The sequence below is a fragment of the Pinus tabuliformis genome, chromosome J (genome assembly GCF_031772625.1).
Source record: "Pinus tabuliformis cultivar Carrire ecotype Pingquan chromosome J, CPIR1, whole genome shotgun sequence".
NCBI lineage: Eukaryota > Viridiplantae > Streptophyta > Pinopsida > Pinales > Pinaceae > Pinus > Pinus tabuliformis.
Genome location: NC_142295.1, coordinates 264,965,006 through 264,982,654, shown reverse-complemented (window position 1 = coordinate 264,982,654; position 17,649 = coordinate 264,965,006). Strand labels below are relative to the sequence as shown.

General features: G+C 38.1%; 1 protein-coding gene across 1 annotated transcript; it reads right to left on the bottom strand.

The window, feature by feature from the left end:
* Positions 1 to 347: 347 nt before the first annotated feature.
* On the bottom strand, positions 348 to 8,293 carry LOC149226781 (kinesin-like protein KIN-14R). The gene is made up of 17 exons (XM_089377604.1): positions 7,786 to 8,293; positions 6,882 to 7,556; positions 5,352 to 5,635; positions 5,090 to 5,258; positions 4,873 to 4,973; positions 4,489 to 4,672; positions 4,261 to 4,370; positions 4,066 to 4,165; positions 3,880 to 3,987; positions 3,613 to 3,789; positions 3,197 to 3,479; positions 2,913 to 3,074; positions 2,525 to 2,740; positions 2,356 to 2,393; positions 2,052 to 2,215; positions 1,799 to 1,924; positions 348 to 1,695 (listed from the first exon to the last, which is right to left on the bottom strand). Exons 1-17 carry the CDS (start codon positions 7,994 to 7,996, stop codon positions 772 to 774), a joined length of 4,032 nt encoding a protein of 1,343 aa, XP_089233730.1. The 5' UTR covers positions 7,997 to 8,293; the 3' UTR covers positions 348 to 771.
* Between the last annotated feature and the right edge of the window lie 9,356 nt (positions 8,294 to 17,649).

Here is a 17,649-nt window from a genome sequence, read left to right as displayed (position 1 = left end):
GATACCTACAATAACTGTAAGACAATAGAATCCTAGAGATGGGGAATCATACTCAATAAACTTACAACTGAAAGAGAACTTTATTCAAGCTATAGTAATTATTCGAAAATATAACTACCAAAGGACTTAAGATACATTTGCAATATCACCCTGCATGTACAACACAAGTCATGTTATCAATGCAGTTTGCCACGAACACATTAAACCCTGAATAATAACTGGACCAACAACAGTATCAATTTATCAAGTTTAGTTTCCTAAATCAATGCACTTTATCATTAATGCAACAGCGATAAGCTTTTCAATCACAATTCAGCAATTCAGGTCCAAATTTTCATAGCTCAGAAGAACTTCATTCACAACAATTCACGTGAAACTTCATCCAAGGACTGGTAATAAGGAATACATGCTATATGAATGAATAAAAATAATATTGTGAAATTTACAAGCGAGGCCAAAACTTCCAGAGAAAGATTTGGAGCAAGACAGGATTACAGTTGCTACTGCGATCACAACATAAGCTGGAGAATATTAACTCCAACCATCTGAATGTAGCCTCAAAAATATCAATCGATCCAAGCAGCGATGATAAGTACAAACGAATTTTGAAAGCATCGAATATTGGTACATCATAAATTGGGATGTGAACAGATTTAAAGGAATGAATGTCCCAGGGTATACAAGTGTAAACCCATAAAAACACTTGCAGTGAAAAGTCAACTTAATTCACTTGATCCTGCAATGAAGCAGAAGATTTTCCGATACTCAGCTTTACCTGTTCCATCCCCTCTCTTTTTCTCTCAGCTGCACAGTTGGCTTTATGCCACCTCTATTTGCACATAAAACTCTTTGGGCAGATATATTACCTGTCCCAGAAATCCTTCCCCAGGCTCTTGTGGAGTTTACACGCCTAACTCTAGTGGTATCAATTGGTGGAAGCTTTTGCCCCCCGAATGTTGAGGAGGGAGCAGCCGTTGAGGTGCCATCATTTGGCCCTTTGAGCACAGGAGAATTGAAGTGAACTTTCTTGTTTATACTTTGTCGCAATTTATTAAGTGTGTTAGAATTCCTTAGCCCCCTTAAGCTAACAGGTGTGGCAGTTGGAAACAAGACAGGGTCTTTATTAGCAGTGCAAGGCTCTTTGTTATTAGCAGTAAAAGGCTCTTTGTTATACTCTTTGCTGTTAGCTTGTTCATCCTCATTTGTTTGAGAAGATGATATATTCCCATCTAATACGCCATCATTCCTTGTGACTGGCAAAGGGACCATGGTAATTCGTCTTGCAGCCAGAGGAACTAGTGATGTTCTTCTAGCAGTTGTACACAATGAAGCTCTGCCTGTTTTCCTGGGCTTCACATTTTGATCATCATATGGCTCAGACTTATTTTCTTTCTGCCCCTTTGAGTAAGGATCTATCAGGCCATTTTTCAAAAGGAGCTCACCCTCCTGTGGTTTTCCATTGCATTCCATAGCATTCAGCATTTGTTTATTTTCAGTCAAAGCATCTGAGAGGTTGACCAAATCCTTAGACAATACATTTGTTTCATTGACAGTCTTTACACCTCCAAATTGACGTACGAGGAGCGGTGGCTTTTCAGCCACTTTTCCTGACTGCTGCTGTTGTTCTTTGAGTTTGCTTTCCAAATTCAATCGAGCCTTTCTCTCATTTGCAAGTTGTCCTTCTAGTTCCTTTACCTGCAAGAAGGCAATAGAAAATTTTCCTTGTATTTATGTCTTGGCATGTAAAAAAATTCTTCCTATTTTCTATCTGATGAAAATAGGAAAGCATTATATGAACCTTATCATGAAGAAGTTTGTTTGCCTGGTCTCTTCCTTTCAGTTTTGCTTCCAAATTTTGTATGGTTTCTTCCATTTTCTTCATTGAACCCTCCTTTGATTTTCCATCTTGTTTGGCCTTCTCGACCTGCAAACATTAAAGAATGAGGTCATCCATGACAATATTTGATATGGTTATGTGGACAACAAATTTGTAAACAAATTCTCCTCTACTAGCATTTGCACATGTAATAAGCCAAATGTTCCTAAATTACCATCTGTTTATACTTCACTAGCTCTGTAGAATCAAACTGTTTCCTAGCAGGACCCAGCTCTATTCCACGAACTCTGCTGGCAAAATTCAGTGAGCAAAGTGTTTCACTTATGTCATTTTCATTTGGACTAATCTGTACAAACATAAGTGTTTTTGAGTCTCCTCCTGAAAGTACAATGAACAAATCAATCAGAACTTGTTGTTCCCTTGTTTAACTCCATAGCCGCTGCTGAATGAATAAAATTATAATACGATATTGACAAAACAGGCAACCAAAGGCTTTTATAAGGAGGAGTGATCGATACCTAATGAATCTTGTAGTAAGTGTGTCAGCTTGGAGTTCCTACAATCACAGAATAAATAATACAAACTAAGAATTCTGTAGTTACTCTAGAATTCAATCTAAACTGAATAAAAAGAGAGCGGCTCGAAAGAAATTTTAGAAGGATATAGTGCTTTCGTTCATTAACTAACCTGAAGGGAATGTGACTATTTTTAGTTGCAAGAGAGGATATCACATCCCCAAGAGCAGAGAGTGACTTGTTGATGTTCTGTGCTTCCTTAAGACGATCCCCTTGAACATCAGTTTTTGCTACTCGCTCACTTCCAGCTAGATCAACCAACCAAAGCTTGCTCCTAGTGCATTCTCCATTAATTGAGTTCTCCCCCCTTACCATCACATAAAGTATGCTGCAAAATGATAACAAGATATATAAAAGTTAAGTTCTTACCCCTAAAGAGACTGAAATTTGGAACATTATCAGCAAGGGGAACAATTTGTGCACCAGAGAGAACAACTACTATTCTGATTAGGTAGACTGAAATTTAGAAAATTTATCAGTAAGAGGTAAAAAAAGTGCACCAGTGAGAACGACTACTGTGCTCATTGGCATTAGTGGAGCCAACAGCCCTAGCACTGCTTCCAGTTTGCAGCACTTCCCAAACCTCATTCATACTGTGCACTTGTGCTTCAACAAGACCTGGTACGTGATGAATCCCTTCAGCCATCTGTTTTATCTCTAGCCTATCAACAGACAAAATTCCAAAATAAATTAACTTTTCATTAATCTCAAGGACTAATACCACTGCCACCTAATTAAGAAAAAGTTTAGATTTCAATGGCTGAATAGATGTGCTAGGAATTACTTCTTTACAGCTTGTCCTGGCTGAGGAGATGCAAGCAAGTCACGTATCTGTTCATTGTAAACCTCTAACACACTCACAGAGATATCATATTTGAATTGTCCTTTCCTTTCATTAGCTACTCGGAACAGCTCCTCCAATGTTCGATAGTTAACACCACGGTTTTCTTCTGTTCCCTCCATTGTAAATGTCTTTCCAGTTCCAGTTTGTCCATATGCAAATATACAAACATTGTACCCATCCAAAACTGATACCACAACAGGTGCAGTATCTGCAAAAACATCCACTGCCCATAACAACAGTAATACAGAGTCAATGGCCATTGCTATACCCAAGAACATCTTTGTTCCACATGGCAGATGTTATCCTACACTGATTAGAAAGGTAATTTACACAACTTTCACTTAAAACATGCTTACCTTGACCAGCTTCTGGAGCAAAAACTGAATCAAATTTGAAGACCTTTTTGGAGGCTCCATTGGTTCGGATACTGATCTCAGAGTCTTTTGCAGTGTCAAATTCTGCCACAGAAACAGCTCCTTCTGCAACCTCTTGAGCACTCAATGGACGACACCTACAGAAGACTCTAATATTTCCTGGAGAAGATAAATATCAGTCAGTTGGCCATCTAGCCTAAGGATTCAGATTATAAATAGCTAACATGAACCTAGAGATTACAAACTTGCCTTTCAGCTCCAAAAGTTTGTTATAAAGCTGTTTGCGTTCCTTGCTCTCTTCTACAAACTTTGTTTTGAGTTCAGTGTACTGGAGTTTTAGTTCCTCGTGCTGATTAACTGCAAAAAATCTTTATCAGAAGAATATCAACTGTCATAGGAAAGGTTGGACATTGGTGTAAAATTTTCAATACTCACCCAGAGCTTGCACAGAGGAAGTCATTTCACTGATATCAGGTAGCGCAGAAGCATAGCAATTTGCCTCCTCCAAAAGTTTAACATATTCACTCTTCAGTACCTGCCATCCTCCCCGCAAAGAGTTTAAGAAGGTCACCATATATTTTATCATGACAGTAAGCATGCTTCTTGGGATGGAAAACCAAGTCCGCTTACCTTGATTTTGTCATTTAGATGGTTAACTGATGAGGCCCACAATTTCTTTTCCCTCTCGTGCTGGTCCTGAAGGTCTCTTAGCTCATTCACTTGGCCCTCCACAGCATGAGCTGTAGACATAAATAAATACTTCAGGAAAAAGTATATTCCATAAAACAAAACAAACATAATATGACTTGACCCAACAGCCATAAAAGGAACTAGTTCAGTTGATTCTTTTCCCAGTACCTAAAGAGCCAACATGCAAAGACTTGCGCATAAGTTCATTCCTGAGTTTCTCAAGTTGGCGGTTGGAATCTTCCAGGGACATCCATGCCTCATGACATTCTTTCTTCTTCAATTCATAATCTTTACGCAGCTCTTCTATTTTCTTTTCATACTCCAAAACAGACTTACAACTCCTGCCTCTACTCTGAAAAACAATTAAAAAGTAGTGTTTCTTATTTTAGACAACCTCCACTACAAAATTTATAGCTTATACTGATATGACTACACAAAATTACAAATGAAGAGTTTCTTGCAAACATTCCAACGGCTCTGGAGGGGACACATTAATGTGGTTTGTGTGTTTCAAATATGAAAGGGAAAAAGGAATACCAACGCCATTATTACCTTCTGATTATAGCCCTCTTCACCTACTGCTAGTGCCTGGTTCGTTTGCTTCAAATCAGCTTCTTCTGCAATCACGATAGGATGTTTACTCCCTTTATGACCTGAAACTTAGATCTGTTAGTACCATATCAAACTTTCACATCCTCTATCATTACTTGTAAAGCTATGCTGACAATGGATCATTAGCATTGAATCAAATAAAGGAAAGAGGTAATACCCAAAGATTGTGCTTTTCTAATGATGATGGCACAGACAATAGGGCTACCAGTGACTGCTTCAAATCTAACAGTTAGAGTTCCCCCATCAATAACATGTGCCGGGGCATCCATCAGAACAAGTGGAGTGTTTGAACCAACCCGAGCATAAATGTCAAGCTCAGAAAGAATCTGCAAATATAATTTCCTTCAGTGAACTTGACTGAAATGGGAAATCATGGAAGAAATAGTAATAGATGTAAATGTAGATTTTGGTAATCTTGCCTTATCCTCCTGTATAAAGACATCAAAAACTCGCATCCCTGCTGGGCCATTTGTGAAGACTATCTCTGCAAAGTGAAGATCAACGTAGTAATCTCCAGCAGGAAGATCACCAATTATATACGAAAAGTTTCCAAACCGAGCTGTTTGATAGACAGATGGGCCTTCCTTCTCAACAATTGTCTCATCTGTTCTCAGCACATCTCCGCCCACAAAATATAAATCTTGTTGAAAAGCACTTCCCAGTGGTTGGTGATCTCCAGCACTTATGCACATGACAGCATCCTCTACAAGATGCATCAAATAAGAAGAATGCACTAGAGAAGTGTAAAATTGTGAAAAAAAAATTAAAAATACTTGAAGGAAATAAACTTTCACCTTGTCATTAGCAGGTGACACCCATAAAGTATTGCACCCAGAGCACCAAATCGGAAATCTTATGACAGTTCTTAGAGATCTAACCCTACAAAGAGTTAGATGGTGGCATAACCTTAATATGAGCAAAGGCTTAACCTATTTAATGACGCAAGAGACGAATTGCTTTAGTATGTTCCTTCAGTTTGTAACTCTGATATGTTTTTCAGAAAATTCATTCGAGATTTCGTTACTGGAAAGTCACTCAACATTATTTCAGCCATGTAAAATGGGACTGACGGATTTTTTTGCTGATAGAAGTCAAAAATGTTAGGTGTATGTCTCATTACCAATAGTTGGATTATGAGGAATGGCATATCAGAAAACCAATACGAGCAAAGGCTGCGATCTATCATATCTCCCAACTAGAAACACTTAATCCAAATAAACAAAAGGTGAATCATATGCTTTGGCCAACTAGATAATGCTTCATCCGGAATGATGTTTTCGATGCAAATTTTTTAAAAGGGTTTTCAATTTATCAACAATTGCTAGAGTCTGCTTATTGTCAACATTACAAATGCGACACTAAGAAAAAAATATTAATCTTAAAAGTTTTTATTTATTGCCGGTGAGCCCACCAGAATGCTTGAGACGATCTACTAGGGTTCTGTTTTTGCTGCAGTCAGACAATCCATATGGCATGAGTTTCAAATGGACAATGCCAGGTGCAACTCTGGGGCACTTTGGGTGAAATAGCTACTCATCGTACATAAGTTAAAGGAAATCAGTCTTTCAGCGTTAGTTTAATTAGTTGATGCCACTGTTGCCAAGATGGCGTTGATGACCGGGCACACTGGTGCTGGTAATTGAGTAATCAGTTTTCACGAAATCAGGTGCACTAGAAGCTTACAATGCTCACATTACACTAAGTACAGTTGAAAGCGTCCAAAAATCTGAAGTCTGATATCCCCCCCCCTTGGCAAGTTTCATGAAACGCTTATGAAAATAAAAATAAACTTAAAAACTAGAATATCGGGATAAGAATATCCAAATATAATGATCCAGGAAATAAAATAGAACAAAAGCCCCCATTCATTCCTTCCATGGCAAGCCGTTTGGTTTTAAAACACAAATTTAGGGTTTTCATACAATCCTTAAGGACGTAAGAGAACTCACCTTTGGGAATCTCTATATTCTGATATCCTGTTACGAGTTTGAGATGACCATAGCAGAGTGTGGGATCGTCTGAGTTTTCAAAATCCATGTCAATATCATCACTCTGATCCTCATCTGGGTTTTCAAAGTCCATGCCATTACCATCACTCTGACCCCCATCTGGGTTTTCAAAACCCATGTCATTATCATCACTCTGACCCCCATCATCGCCCTTGTGGGTATCAGAAGAAGGATTACTCGCCACATTGCAGGTAACAGAAGAAGGATTACCGCCCACATTGCCGGTATCGGAAGAAAGATTACTGCCCACATTGCAAGAATCAGCAGAAGGCTTATCACCCACATGGGAGGCATCAGAAGGACTGCCATTTAAATCGCAGGCATCGGAACAAGGAACGGCGATGGATCCTAATGTTTGACTCTCAAAACCACTCTCAGGTTGTTCTATTGCCTCTGACTCAATCTGGGGTTTCTTCTCATCTTCCTTTTTAAGGGGAGTATTGAGCGTAATTTCAGACCACCCCTCTGCAGCTGAGGAGGGGCTGACCTCTGGAAACATGGCTTGAGTGAGACCCTGTTGTTCCATGGAAGCAGCATTTACATTAAAAGAGAAGCCCTCTGAATCTAATTCCATGTCCGGAGAGCCCGCGCACACTACAGCATCCGGCGAAGCCCCTGCAACCACAGTCATTGAATGATATCAGAATACCCTAAAGAACAACATGGGTTGGGTGCCCAAAAAGCACAGAGTCACATTTGACTTGAGCTACCCAACCAAAAAAAAGGGGGAAAACGACCAAAGATCGCATTCTGCTACATCCCATTCTTGATTAACAAAAAGCCCAGTTAGCATATAATAGCAGACAGATCTGAAGCAATTGACAGGGGGCTTCGAATCACTGACCTTGTCCAGGGCTCCAGCTCTCCATTAACAAGGAAGGGAAGCTGTTCTCCATAGAGAATAAACGGTGACGAGGGCGATGTTTATTGAAATACTTGCAGAGCACAATACAGAGGCATATGCAAATGCATAGGCAGACAAGGGCATCGATCTCCACAAAGACAGAAAAACCCAAGCAAAACCCACGCGCCCGGGCTTTAACGGTAAACTCCATTCATTTTCAAAATATCTAACCGTTTAGCTTTCAAATTTTGAATTTCTCGCCTTTTCGTCCGCAGCCGTTGGATGGAGGGACAAACGGATCGCCCCTCTTATACGACATTTAACTGAAATCGGCGATTATGATGACAAATTTAGAAAACCCCGTCAAAGCCCGGGTGCGGGATGAACGGCTAACATTCTCCCGCTGTAGCCGTTAACTTTCTATTTCTCCTCTGCGTCTTCTTCCCTAATTAAAGACCATGTTGGGTGTTAAACACCCCTCCAAGAAGGAACGAAAATGGCTCCGCTCTGCTATATCCATTTTCCTGAAAATGGCAGGTTTAAGAAATGTTTCTGACTATAAAATCTTAGATACTAACCGTTGTGTAGTTTGATATATATATATGTGAGATATAACTAACCTATGGGTCAAACCCATAGTTTGACGTAAAAAGAAAGAAAATTATTTTAAAGATAATTTATGGGACAGATTGTTTTTTCATGGTTGATGTATTCGGCTCAAACAATAATTTAAATATTATATTTTAATTTTTAAAAGATAACGGTTTTAGTTTTAAATTGTTAATAGGAAAAAGTTTTGCTTTCGCATTTCCAGAGTATTCTAAAGATAGCCTATAGGACAGATTGTTTTTTCGTCTGGTTAATGTATTTGGCCCAAAAATTAATTTAAATATTATATTTTAATATTTAAAAAAAAAGGGTTTTAGTTTTATACTGTAATAGGAAAAAAGTTTTGTTCTGGCCTTTCCAGATTACTCATATCAAGTTCTTGTGATCAAGCCAGATTACTCGCAACAAAATGGTTGTGGTCAATTTCAATGGCTTATGCTCAATAAAAAATTACTATTAAAATTTTATACCTATTTTTCTTATATATATTTTATATTATAATATAACAAATATGTATCTTTTTAATTTAAGGATTTTTTAATAAAAACAAATCTTCGGAACAAATTTAATTATTAAAATATTTTTATTAAAAAATATTAGTGGATAAAGATTAAAAATATTAGTCGTAAGTGACTAATTTCTTTTGAATTGTCCACTTAGCACACTAATTTTTCATGATTTTTGAATTGTCCACTTAGCACTCATTAACTAATTTGTGTTGAATTGTCCACTTAGCACACTAATTTCTCATGATTTTTGAATTGTCCACTTAGCACTCATTGCATCCAATAAGTGTTAGATATCATTTTGGGATTCAAATGCGTTAAGTAAGTCATTCATCTATAATTTCTCTAATGATGAATTTTGAATTGTCCACTTAGCACACTAATTTCTCATGATTTTTGAATTGTCCACTTAGCACTCATTGCATCGGGTGATGCTCAAAGGGGTGAAGAAGTGGGATTGAAACCGGGGCTTGCACCCGGTAACCAAGACTTCCCGGGAGGTCACCCATGCGGGGTAGCCTCTGGCTCAAGCGCGCTTAACTGTGGAGTTTTCCCCACAATCAAGCCCACTTAGCTTGTTACCCCATTTGCAAAACCCCTGTGAGCATCACCTGATTCAATGAGTGCTAAGTGGACAATTCAAAAATCATGAGAAATTAGTTAGTTACGACCACCTCTCATGGAAATGGTCATAGATGAATGACTTACTTAACGCAGTTGAAACCCAAAATGATTTCTAATATAATGCACTACAAAAACCCCAATACTTAATTCAAAAGAGTGAAGGGAACTCTACTTGAATGGCTCATGAGGCACAATACTTGCGAAGGTTTTGCAAATAGGGTAGCAAGCTAAGTGGGCTTGATTGTAGGGAAAACTCCACAGTTAAGCACGCTTGAGCCAGAGGCGATCTAGGATGGGTGACCTCCCGGAAGTCTTGGTTACGAGTGCAAGCCCTGGAAGTGATGATTGACGCTATGTGATTCATCTCACTAGTTTCAATCCCACTTCTTCACCCTTGTGAGCATCACCCGATGTAATGAGTGCTAATTGGACAATTCAAAAATCATGAGAAATTAGTCAGTTATGACTACCTCTCATGGAAATGGTCATAGATGAATGACTTACTTAACGCAGTTGAATCCCAAAATGATATCTAATATAATGCACTACGAAAACCCTAATACTTAATAATTTAAGTGGTCACTGAAAAAAGTTGTTACTATCCTCATTCAGATCCCATTTTATAATAAAATTAATAATTGGATTTCAAGGGATTTTAAGAAGAGAATATCATCATATCCATTGTTACTAACCTCACTAACCTTGCTTATCTTTGTTAATAAAATAAAGAACTTTAGTAAAGGATTTAGAAAGTTATTTTTTTATGTTATTTTTTTGAAAAGGGTTTCTTTATTTCTTTTTTTTATAAAGAGATAAAGAACTTTAGTAAAGGATTTGGATTTGAAAGTAAGATTTTTTTATATTATTTTTTTGAAAAGGGTTTTTTTGTAATTTTTTTTAAGGACGAAAAATGCCTGTCTTCAAGGTTGTTGGCTTAGCCTTTATTGATATTATCTTGAGACCCTAATGTTTAGTTATATCATTTTGTAGAGACAAAACATCACAAGTTTTAATAACACATTGGCGGTCGTAAGGGGGTTCATTATGGAGTAGACTTCCACTTTTTACCATATATATCTAGGTTTTGGTCATTAACTTGTTTTCTAATCTTAAGAAAGATGACCTCTTAGCCAAAAAGCAATTTTAAATTATAATTTGAAACCATGAAGGATTTTTTTACTTACGTTTGAAATAACTTTAGTTAAGATAGTAATACTTCCTCATTTTATTTCTTGTTTGGAAGGGATCATTTTACTTACATTTAAAACATCCCTATGATATCACTTTTTTCAAGTTTATTGTTTGGTACATAACAAATGCAAGTGTAATAGTAATAGTTAGTTAGCTTTTTTCCCTAGCTTTTATTCATATTATCTCAAGACCATAATGTGTAGTTAGATCATTGTGTAGAGACAAAACATAACCAATTTTCATAACACATTGGTGGTCCATAAGGGTGAAGACTTCCACTCCTACCATGACTTCCCCTCTATGTTCCTTTTAAGTCCTTCATTAGGGAATGGATTAAATAGGATTGGGAGCCATACAACTAGATTTGTGTGACGACAAGGAGCCTAACAAAGTCTTTTTTTCCATTCTAGTTTAAAGAGGATAATCATGTTGAAGAAAGGATCATGTGTGGCCCCTAGATGTGTCACAATACTAAGGTGTCAAACCTTGTTAGGTTACTTTGTAGGTAGATTCCCTATTAAGTCTTTCATTAGGGTTGATTAAACAGGATTAGGAGCCATACAATTAGCTTTCCATGACCATAAAGACACTAACAAAGGGATTTTTCCAACTCCCATGAATAGAGGATAGTCATGCTTCAAGGCGGTCATGCATGTCCCCCATAAATGTGTCACAATACCCTAGTGATCTTATCTTAGTTTTTCCTAAATTGCATTTTAACTCCCCTTAGGTAGTTCAACTATCATGAGCCCTAATATTTCTTTAATAAATATTTCACTCAAAAAATAATTTTTATTACTAAATTCTACAAGAGAGAGATATGAGAGAGAGAAAAATAAACACAAAATCAACACTAGTGTTTTCCCTAAAAACCATTAATCAAGAAAACCAACATCAAAGATATATATTCATTTCATTAACCTTGGCCAAGCTAACCAAGTTAGCCACTTTAGGAAATTTATAATGGAGAGAAGAAGTTGCTTAAATAGTCTTCCTTCACATGAATGCCATGGAATAAAAGCATGTGCCACCATAAGCCACCTCTGGTACACCCACCCTTGATTGAATCAAGATCAAGCTACATGTATTTGGATCAACTTGCCCAAGACCTATATGAACAAGGGTTTATAAAATCAGCTCAAAGGGCATTCAATGTGTCTCCCAAAGCCCCATTTAAGAGTATGACCACTACTAAGATAAATATAACCACGCTGACTTAAATCACAATTATGGGTGAGAAACCCACTGACTCCTTTCAAGTTTCTTCCTCCCAACTGGGGTGGGGGGTAGTTGTAGGGACTAGTCTCCTTTTAAGTCTAGATGGGCAAGCGATAGAAAATCCTTGAAACCTTTCAACTGCTAATGAGAGCAAACTAATCACAAAAGACACAAGTTTTCTCTGCCAAAAATCTACAAAAAGAAAACAATGAATAGAGACACAATCACACATAGAACACAAAATATATCTCGCGAACCCAACTGGGAAAAACTCATGTTTGATTGTATTGAATCAACTACGCAATCTAATCTATTACATAGAAATTGCTTTAAGCCTGAATCTCTGTTGCAACACTAATCAACTCTCTCTCAAGGCTTGCCCAACACTTAGGAAAATAAAGCATGCTAGGAGCTCCTATTTCCTAGCGCAAATCTACCCCTTAAAAATAGGAATTTCTTCTATTTCCTTGCGCAATTCTCAAGACAAATTGCTCCGCTAAATCCTCAAGCCTTCACATAAAAACCTATGTACAATAAATAAATACATTTGTGCCTTCATTCAATCTCAATAGGAAATTTTAATTTCACAACCTACTAGGGCTAAATTTACCAGTTGATACAGTTAACTACGAGTAAGTTGAGTTAACACAAAGTCAAACTACTCAACTAAACTTAAGTCTATCTCTATTCTAGAACTAGGGATCACTTAACTGACAGACACTAGAGTTAACTCCACTAGATAGTTAATTTTAACATGCCATCAAACTCAAATTCACTGACAAGAACTCAGTGATAGGCCACATCACACATGTTAACTGACAACTAACTCAAGCAACTATGAGACTGAATTTGAATTAGCATCTTTGACAAAGGCACAAGTCAAAGAAGTCATTACTTGCTACAGTTTCAACACTCCATCTTAGCGAGGAAGGGATTCTTGGATAAACCATTTCCACGTGGATTTGTCTTCAACTCTACCAAGTTCTTTGCTGTTGCAGTTGTTCCCTCTGAACTAGAGGACTTTTTTGCTTCCTTTTGTGGAACCTTCTTTGAAGACCCATTCTTTCCCACCATGCTATGTGAGTTCACCACTTTAGTCATAGGTGCCATGTACCCTGTATACCCGGGTGTTTGCTTCTTGATGCTAGGAGACTCAACTCTCTTCTGAGCTCCCTTAACCAAATCCTCTACCCACTTGGCTCAAAATTTCCCTATACTAGAAGTCTCTAACTGAGTGGTTTCCTCCACTTGCCCTATGTTATGGTCTTCATCATCATCCTGTTGGTCAGCCAACTGCCAACTAGCTTAGACTGGAACTGAGATACTAGTTGAGGCTCTATCTTGAGAGCTATATCTTGCTCTCGCTCAACCACCACATCTCTACTCTGAGAACTCTCTACCTTGTTGCTCAAGGTTGCACATGCATCGACTTCCAAGTTATAGAGGTTCTTGATCCTGACACCAATTTGCTTGACTTTATTCAAGGAATGCTACTGAGACAATGTTTTTCTTCAATCTTGGAACATACATCACATTCTTGTGATGGAGAACGGAACCAAATTCCCTCTTAAAGCTCATTTTCCCAACTCTTTTTGTCATGTATATGCCATCATCTCCAAGCTCGATATGGAACTGCATGTCTTTCTCCTCCAAACTGCTTAAGAATTCTTTATTCCTTGTCATACAGAATGAAGCCCCTAAGTCAACATACCACTCACTACCTCGAACTGAGCTTGACATGCAAGTCATCAAAGAGAAATGCAATTCGGACTGGGAAAGGAGTGCTTCTCCTCCTGTTGTTTAAGCATCATGCTTGTTGGATTTCTCATTTAGACATTTTGTAGCATAATGTCCAAACTCATGACAATGAAAACACTTGATCTTGCTAAGATCCTTCTTTTCCTTGCCTCCATTCTGGCTAGACTCAATTTTGTCTTGGGCCTTCTTGCCCTTGGATTTCTTCCCTTTGCCAACTAAAGCAAAGTTCTCCTCGTCTTTTATTTCATATGAGACTCCATCCCTAATGCTCCTACTTATCTCTTCTTGCACAAGATCTGGCCACAATATCTACCAATCAGGGAGCTTATCTTTTCATTAAATGCATCATGGAAACTCTGTTAGGATTTGTGAAGCCCAAGAAGAGTAAGACTCACAAGCTCTATTGATGGAATCGTCTCTCCAACACCTCCAAGTTCATCCCTCACTTGAGAAAACCTAGAAAAATATGTAACAATGGACTCATCTTTGCCCATTCAAATGTTCCTTTATTTTTCTTTCAAAGTTAGTTGTAATAGCCTCGGGTTAAAATTTCATGTAATAAAGTTAATAAAGAAAAAATAAGACCAAGGTCATGGGACATGTATTCCAAACTTTATCTTGCGCAAAAACATCATAGCGGGTGTCACTTTCAATTTATTATGGCTAAGGAAATTGGAAAAGGCATTGATAAAGGCAAAGAGAGATTAATTGGCATATATTTATGAAAATAAAGGAAAAAGGAGAAGAGGGAGATGAAAGGTCACAAGTTTGCATGAGAGGAAAATTGGAGGAAAAATAGAGGAAAATGCAGAAAATAGAGGCCTCAATGATAAAAAGGATTTTGAGGGTCAATTCATAGCTTTTGTCAGTTTTGCTTTGGAATTAGATTCAGAGAGGGAAGAGCACCAAGTGGAGAAAGAAAGCAAGTAAGAAAAGGAAGGCAAAGGAAGGACAAGGAAAGTAAAGGATAAGCAAGGAAGGTTGGATCAAGCAACTTCAGTAGGAAGACTTGCAGGTAACAGGTTGCATGTGTGATTTCCTAGTTGCTTTGTGAATGCATGGTACATGCATTTGTGTATTTGGTTCTCTTATTTTCATTGGCATGGGTTTTGTCGGGTGTGACAATAGTTTTAGCATTGCCTTTCCATTTACGAATAGCCATGGTGTAATGGGATTCTTTTATTTGGTTGAGCTTTGGATTGTCAGAAAGTTTTGGAACCGGGTGAGGTGGTCTTAGGAAAATTCCCGAAAGGTTGGGGGTGTAGATGGTTTAATCTCTGGGAAGCCCTCGATAGGTGGGTAGAGACAGGAAAATTCCTTAAGGTATTGGTGAAGAAACTCTGAGGCATCCAAGCTTGTTTTGGGCATTGTCATCTCTTGATCGGTTTTGGCAGGATCGCAGTAGCCTGAGGGTGGAGGTGGTTTAATCTTTAGAAATCCATAGTTTTTCATGTGATTATTTTGGCTTTGTGGTCTCTTGACCAATTTTGGCAGGATCACAATAGCCTCAAGGTGGAGGTGGTTTAATCTCTAGGAAACCCTGACTGTTTATGTGTTTGTTTTGTCTTTGTGATCTCTTGACCAATTTTGGCAAAGTTCGTGGTAGCCTGAGGGTGGAGGTGGTTTAATCTCCAGGAAGCCCTGGTTTTTTATGTCTTGAGATCCCACATTCATGCTTGGAATATGGCACAGTGGTGATTGGTTCAAAGAAAGATTTGGTTCATCTCAATCTATGGTCGAGTGGTACGTGGAAGTCCTTGAATTGGTTGTCTTTTGCATCAATTAATAAGAGATTTTCCTATTGTAATCGATGAGCATTTGTACTTGTTATTATGGTGATTTGATGGTTGTTATGTCATGGTTAGTAATCTGGTTATATGTTGGCTATAAACATGGATTTGCAATGTACTCTAGCTATGTCATATTCAGGATTTGATAAGCATTTGATGATTAATGAATGCATAGGCTAACAAGTGGTATTGCAACTACTATGAGAGGGAATTAGACCTTTTTTATGATTCTCATATAAGTTTTAGAATCTTATGTTTAAATATGCATTCATGCCTGTAGATTACATGTTCACCATATGTTTAACAAAATGACTATCATGGTTAGGCCTAGTTAGGTCAAGTTTCTTATATAAGTTTGTATGTTTAGCATTTTCCTCAAGTCATTTATCATTTTGGAAAGTTTCAGGAAGTTTTGGGCAGTGGTTTGGAGGTTGGACTAGAATTATGGCTCAGGTCTCAGTACCGAAGGCACTGAATTGAGCAATTTAGGTCACAACTACACTTAGGCAGGCTTATGCAGGTGGTTGGAGGGTCACAACCGCACTCTTGCGAGGTTGTGCATGCGGTTGGGATTGGGTCACCAGGGGTGGTTCTTTGGCCCTTGAGTGTCCTGCAAGCCTTGTAGGATGTCAAGTTGTGGTCAGTAAGTTTGATTTGCAGGCCTCACTCCCATAATTGAATCTTGGAGGTTGGGTCACGTGATAGAAACTTTTCATCTCATGTTTACCCTGACAGACCGATGAAATTGGGTAAATGTAGAGGGGTGGTTATATATTAGTATCAGAGCTCTCAGGTTCAACACTTGGACTAGATGGGTGGAATGTGTTTGTCATACATGCATGTTAATGTCTATGTGGTTGTTATGCATGCATTGTCATGTTTATGGTTTTCATTCATGTGTTCATTGTATGCAGTTGGTGTTATCATGCATGATGTCGATATATTGATATGATTATGTATATACATGTATCATGCTAATCTGGATTGATTTTGCAGATGAGATGGCCTCCTGTGAACTTCATTGAGGTATGTTGATTATGTTTATGTTTGGTTATTTAACATGGTATGTTTGCAGGAAGAGGAGGATCAAAGATGGCTAGAAAAATGGTGGATTACGGTTCACGAGACTCTCCTTATAGATCAAATGAGTAGCACAGAGATGAGTTCTCTCCTATCATAGAAAATACATTGAGAAGTTTAAAGGCAGAAATTTGAAGTTGGAAGGTAGATAATGACAGGATCATTCAGTCACAAGAAAGGCTTGCCAGGGCATAGGAGAAACAAGAAGGATACAATGCAATGATCCTTTAGAGTTTTTCATATTTGCAGAGACAGGGACAACCATTGATCAATTACGGACAGGAGGAAAAAAATAATGGGGCATATGGTAGTAGGTCTCATGGTGGGCACAGGTCAAACATGGATGACATAGTCAGAGATGGAAAGTTCTTAGATACACCTGATAGGAGAGGTGGTGTGTTGTCTAGGCAATCCTCTCTACGGACAAAGATGATCCCTCTAACCCAATGAGTGGGACTAGCAATCTACGTGACAATCCACTTGACACTTTCCTAAGTTACAATTGAAATAAAAGATGAAGAAGATGGCCTACCTCGTCCTGATGCTATCACGTCTTCCTTTGTTGAATACCTTGAATCACTTGCATCATGGGATTGATCTTGATGCTCACAATAATTAAACACCTTCACAAGAGATCAAAACACAACAAGGCATGCAAATACAAATATCATAATCAAAAGTAACCTACTTAACAAATCAAGGAGTGTTAAGATAAATGATACATAAGCATACACATTTATGGAAAATGAACCAACAATTGTATATTAATAGAATAAAGGAGGAAGCATACAACCAAGACTTGATGTCAATAGGCTCTCCCTGGCTGAATGTCCAAGTCAAGCTTAAGCTTAAGTTCTCCAAGCCAAATGAGTAGCATGTAGGCACAATCTCATCATAAGGGTGCAAATAGCCAAAGACCAACCATTCGAGAATGGGAGAGGATGAATATATAGGTAGGGAAAGGGAGTTAGGATCTCTCCAAAGATAGGAGAAGGCCCTCATCTCAAGGAAGTAGCTCATAGGGATAAGACCAAAAGGCTAAGTTGAGAGAACTCGACCTCATCCACGTCGAACAACCTCCAGCTCGT

Bases quoted from the DNA above. Each gene is read 5' to 3' on its own strand.
- LOC149226781 (XM_089377604.1), bottom strand. From the start codon at position 7,996: ATGGAGTTTACCGTTAAAGCCCGGGCGCGTGGGTTTTGCTTGGGTTTT. The intron at 4,974-5,089 runs GTATTACCTCTT...TCTAAGTTTCAG, and splicing joins TAGAAAAGCACAATCTTTGG to GTCATAAAGGGAGTAAACAT. The intron at 4,166-4,260 runs GTAAGCGGACTT...GGAGGATGGCAG, and splicing joins ATCTAAATGACAAAATCAAG to GTACTGAAGAGTGAATATGT.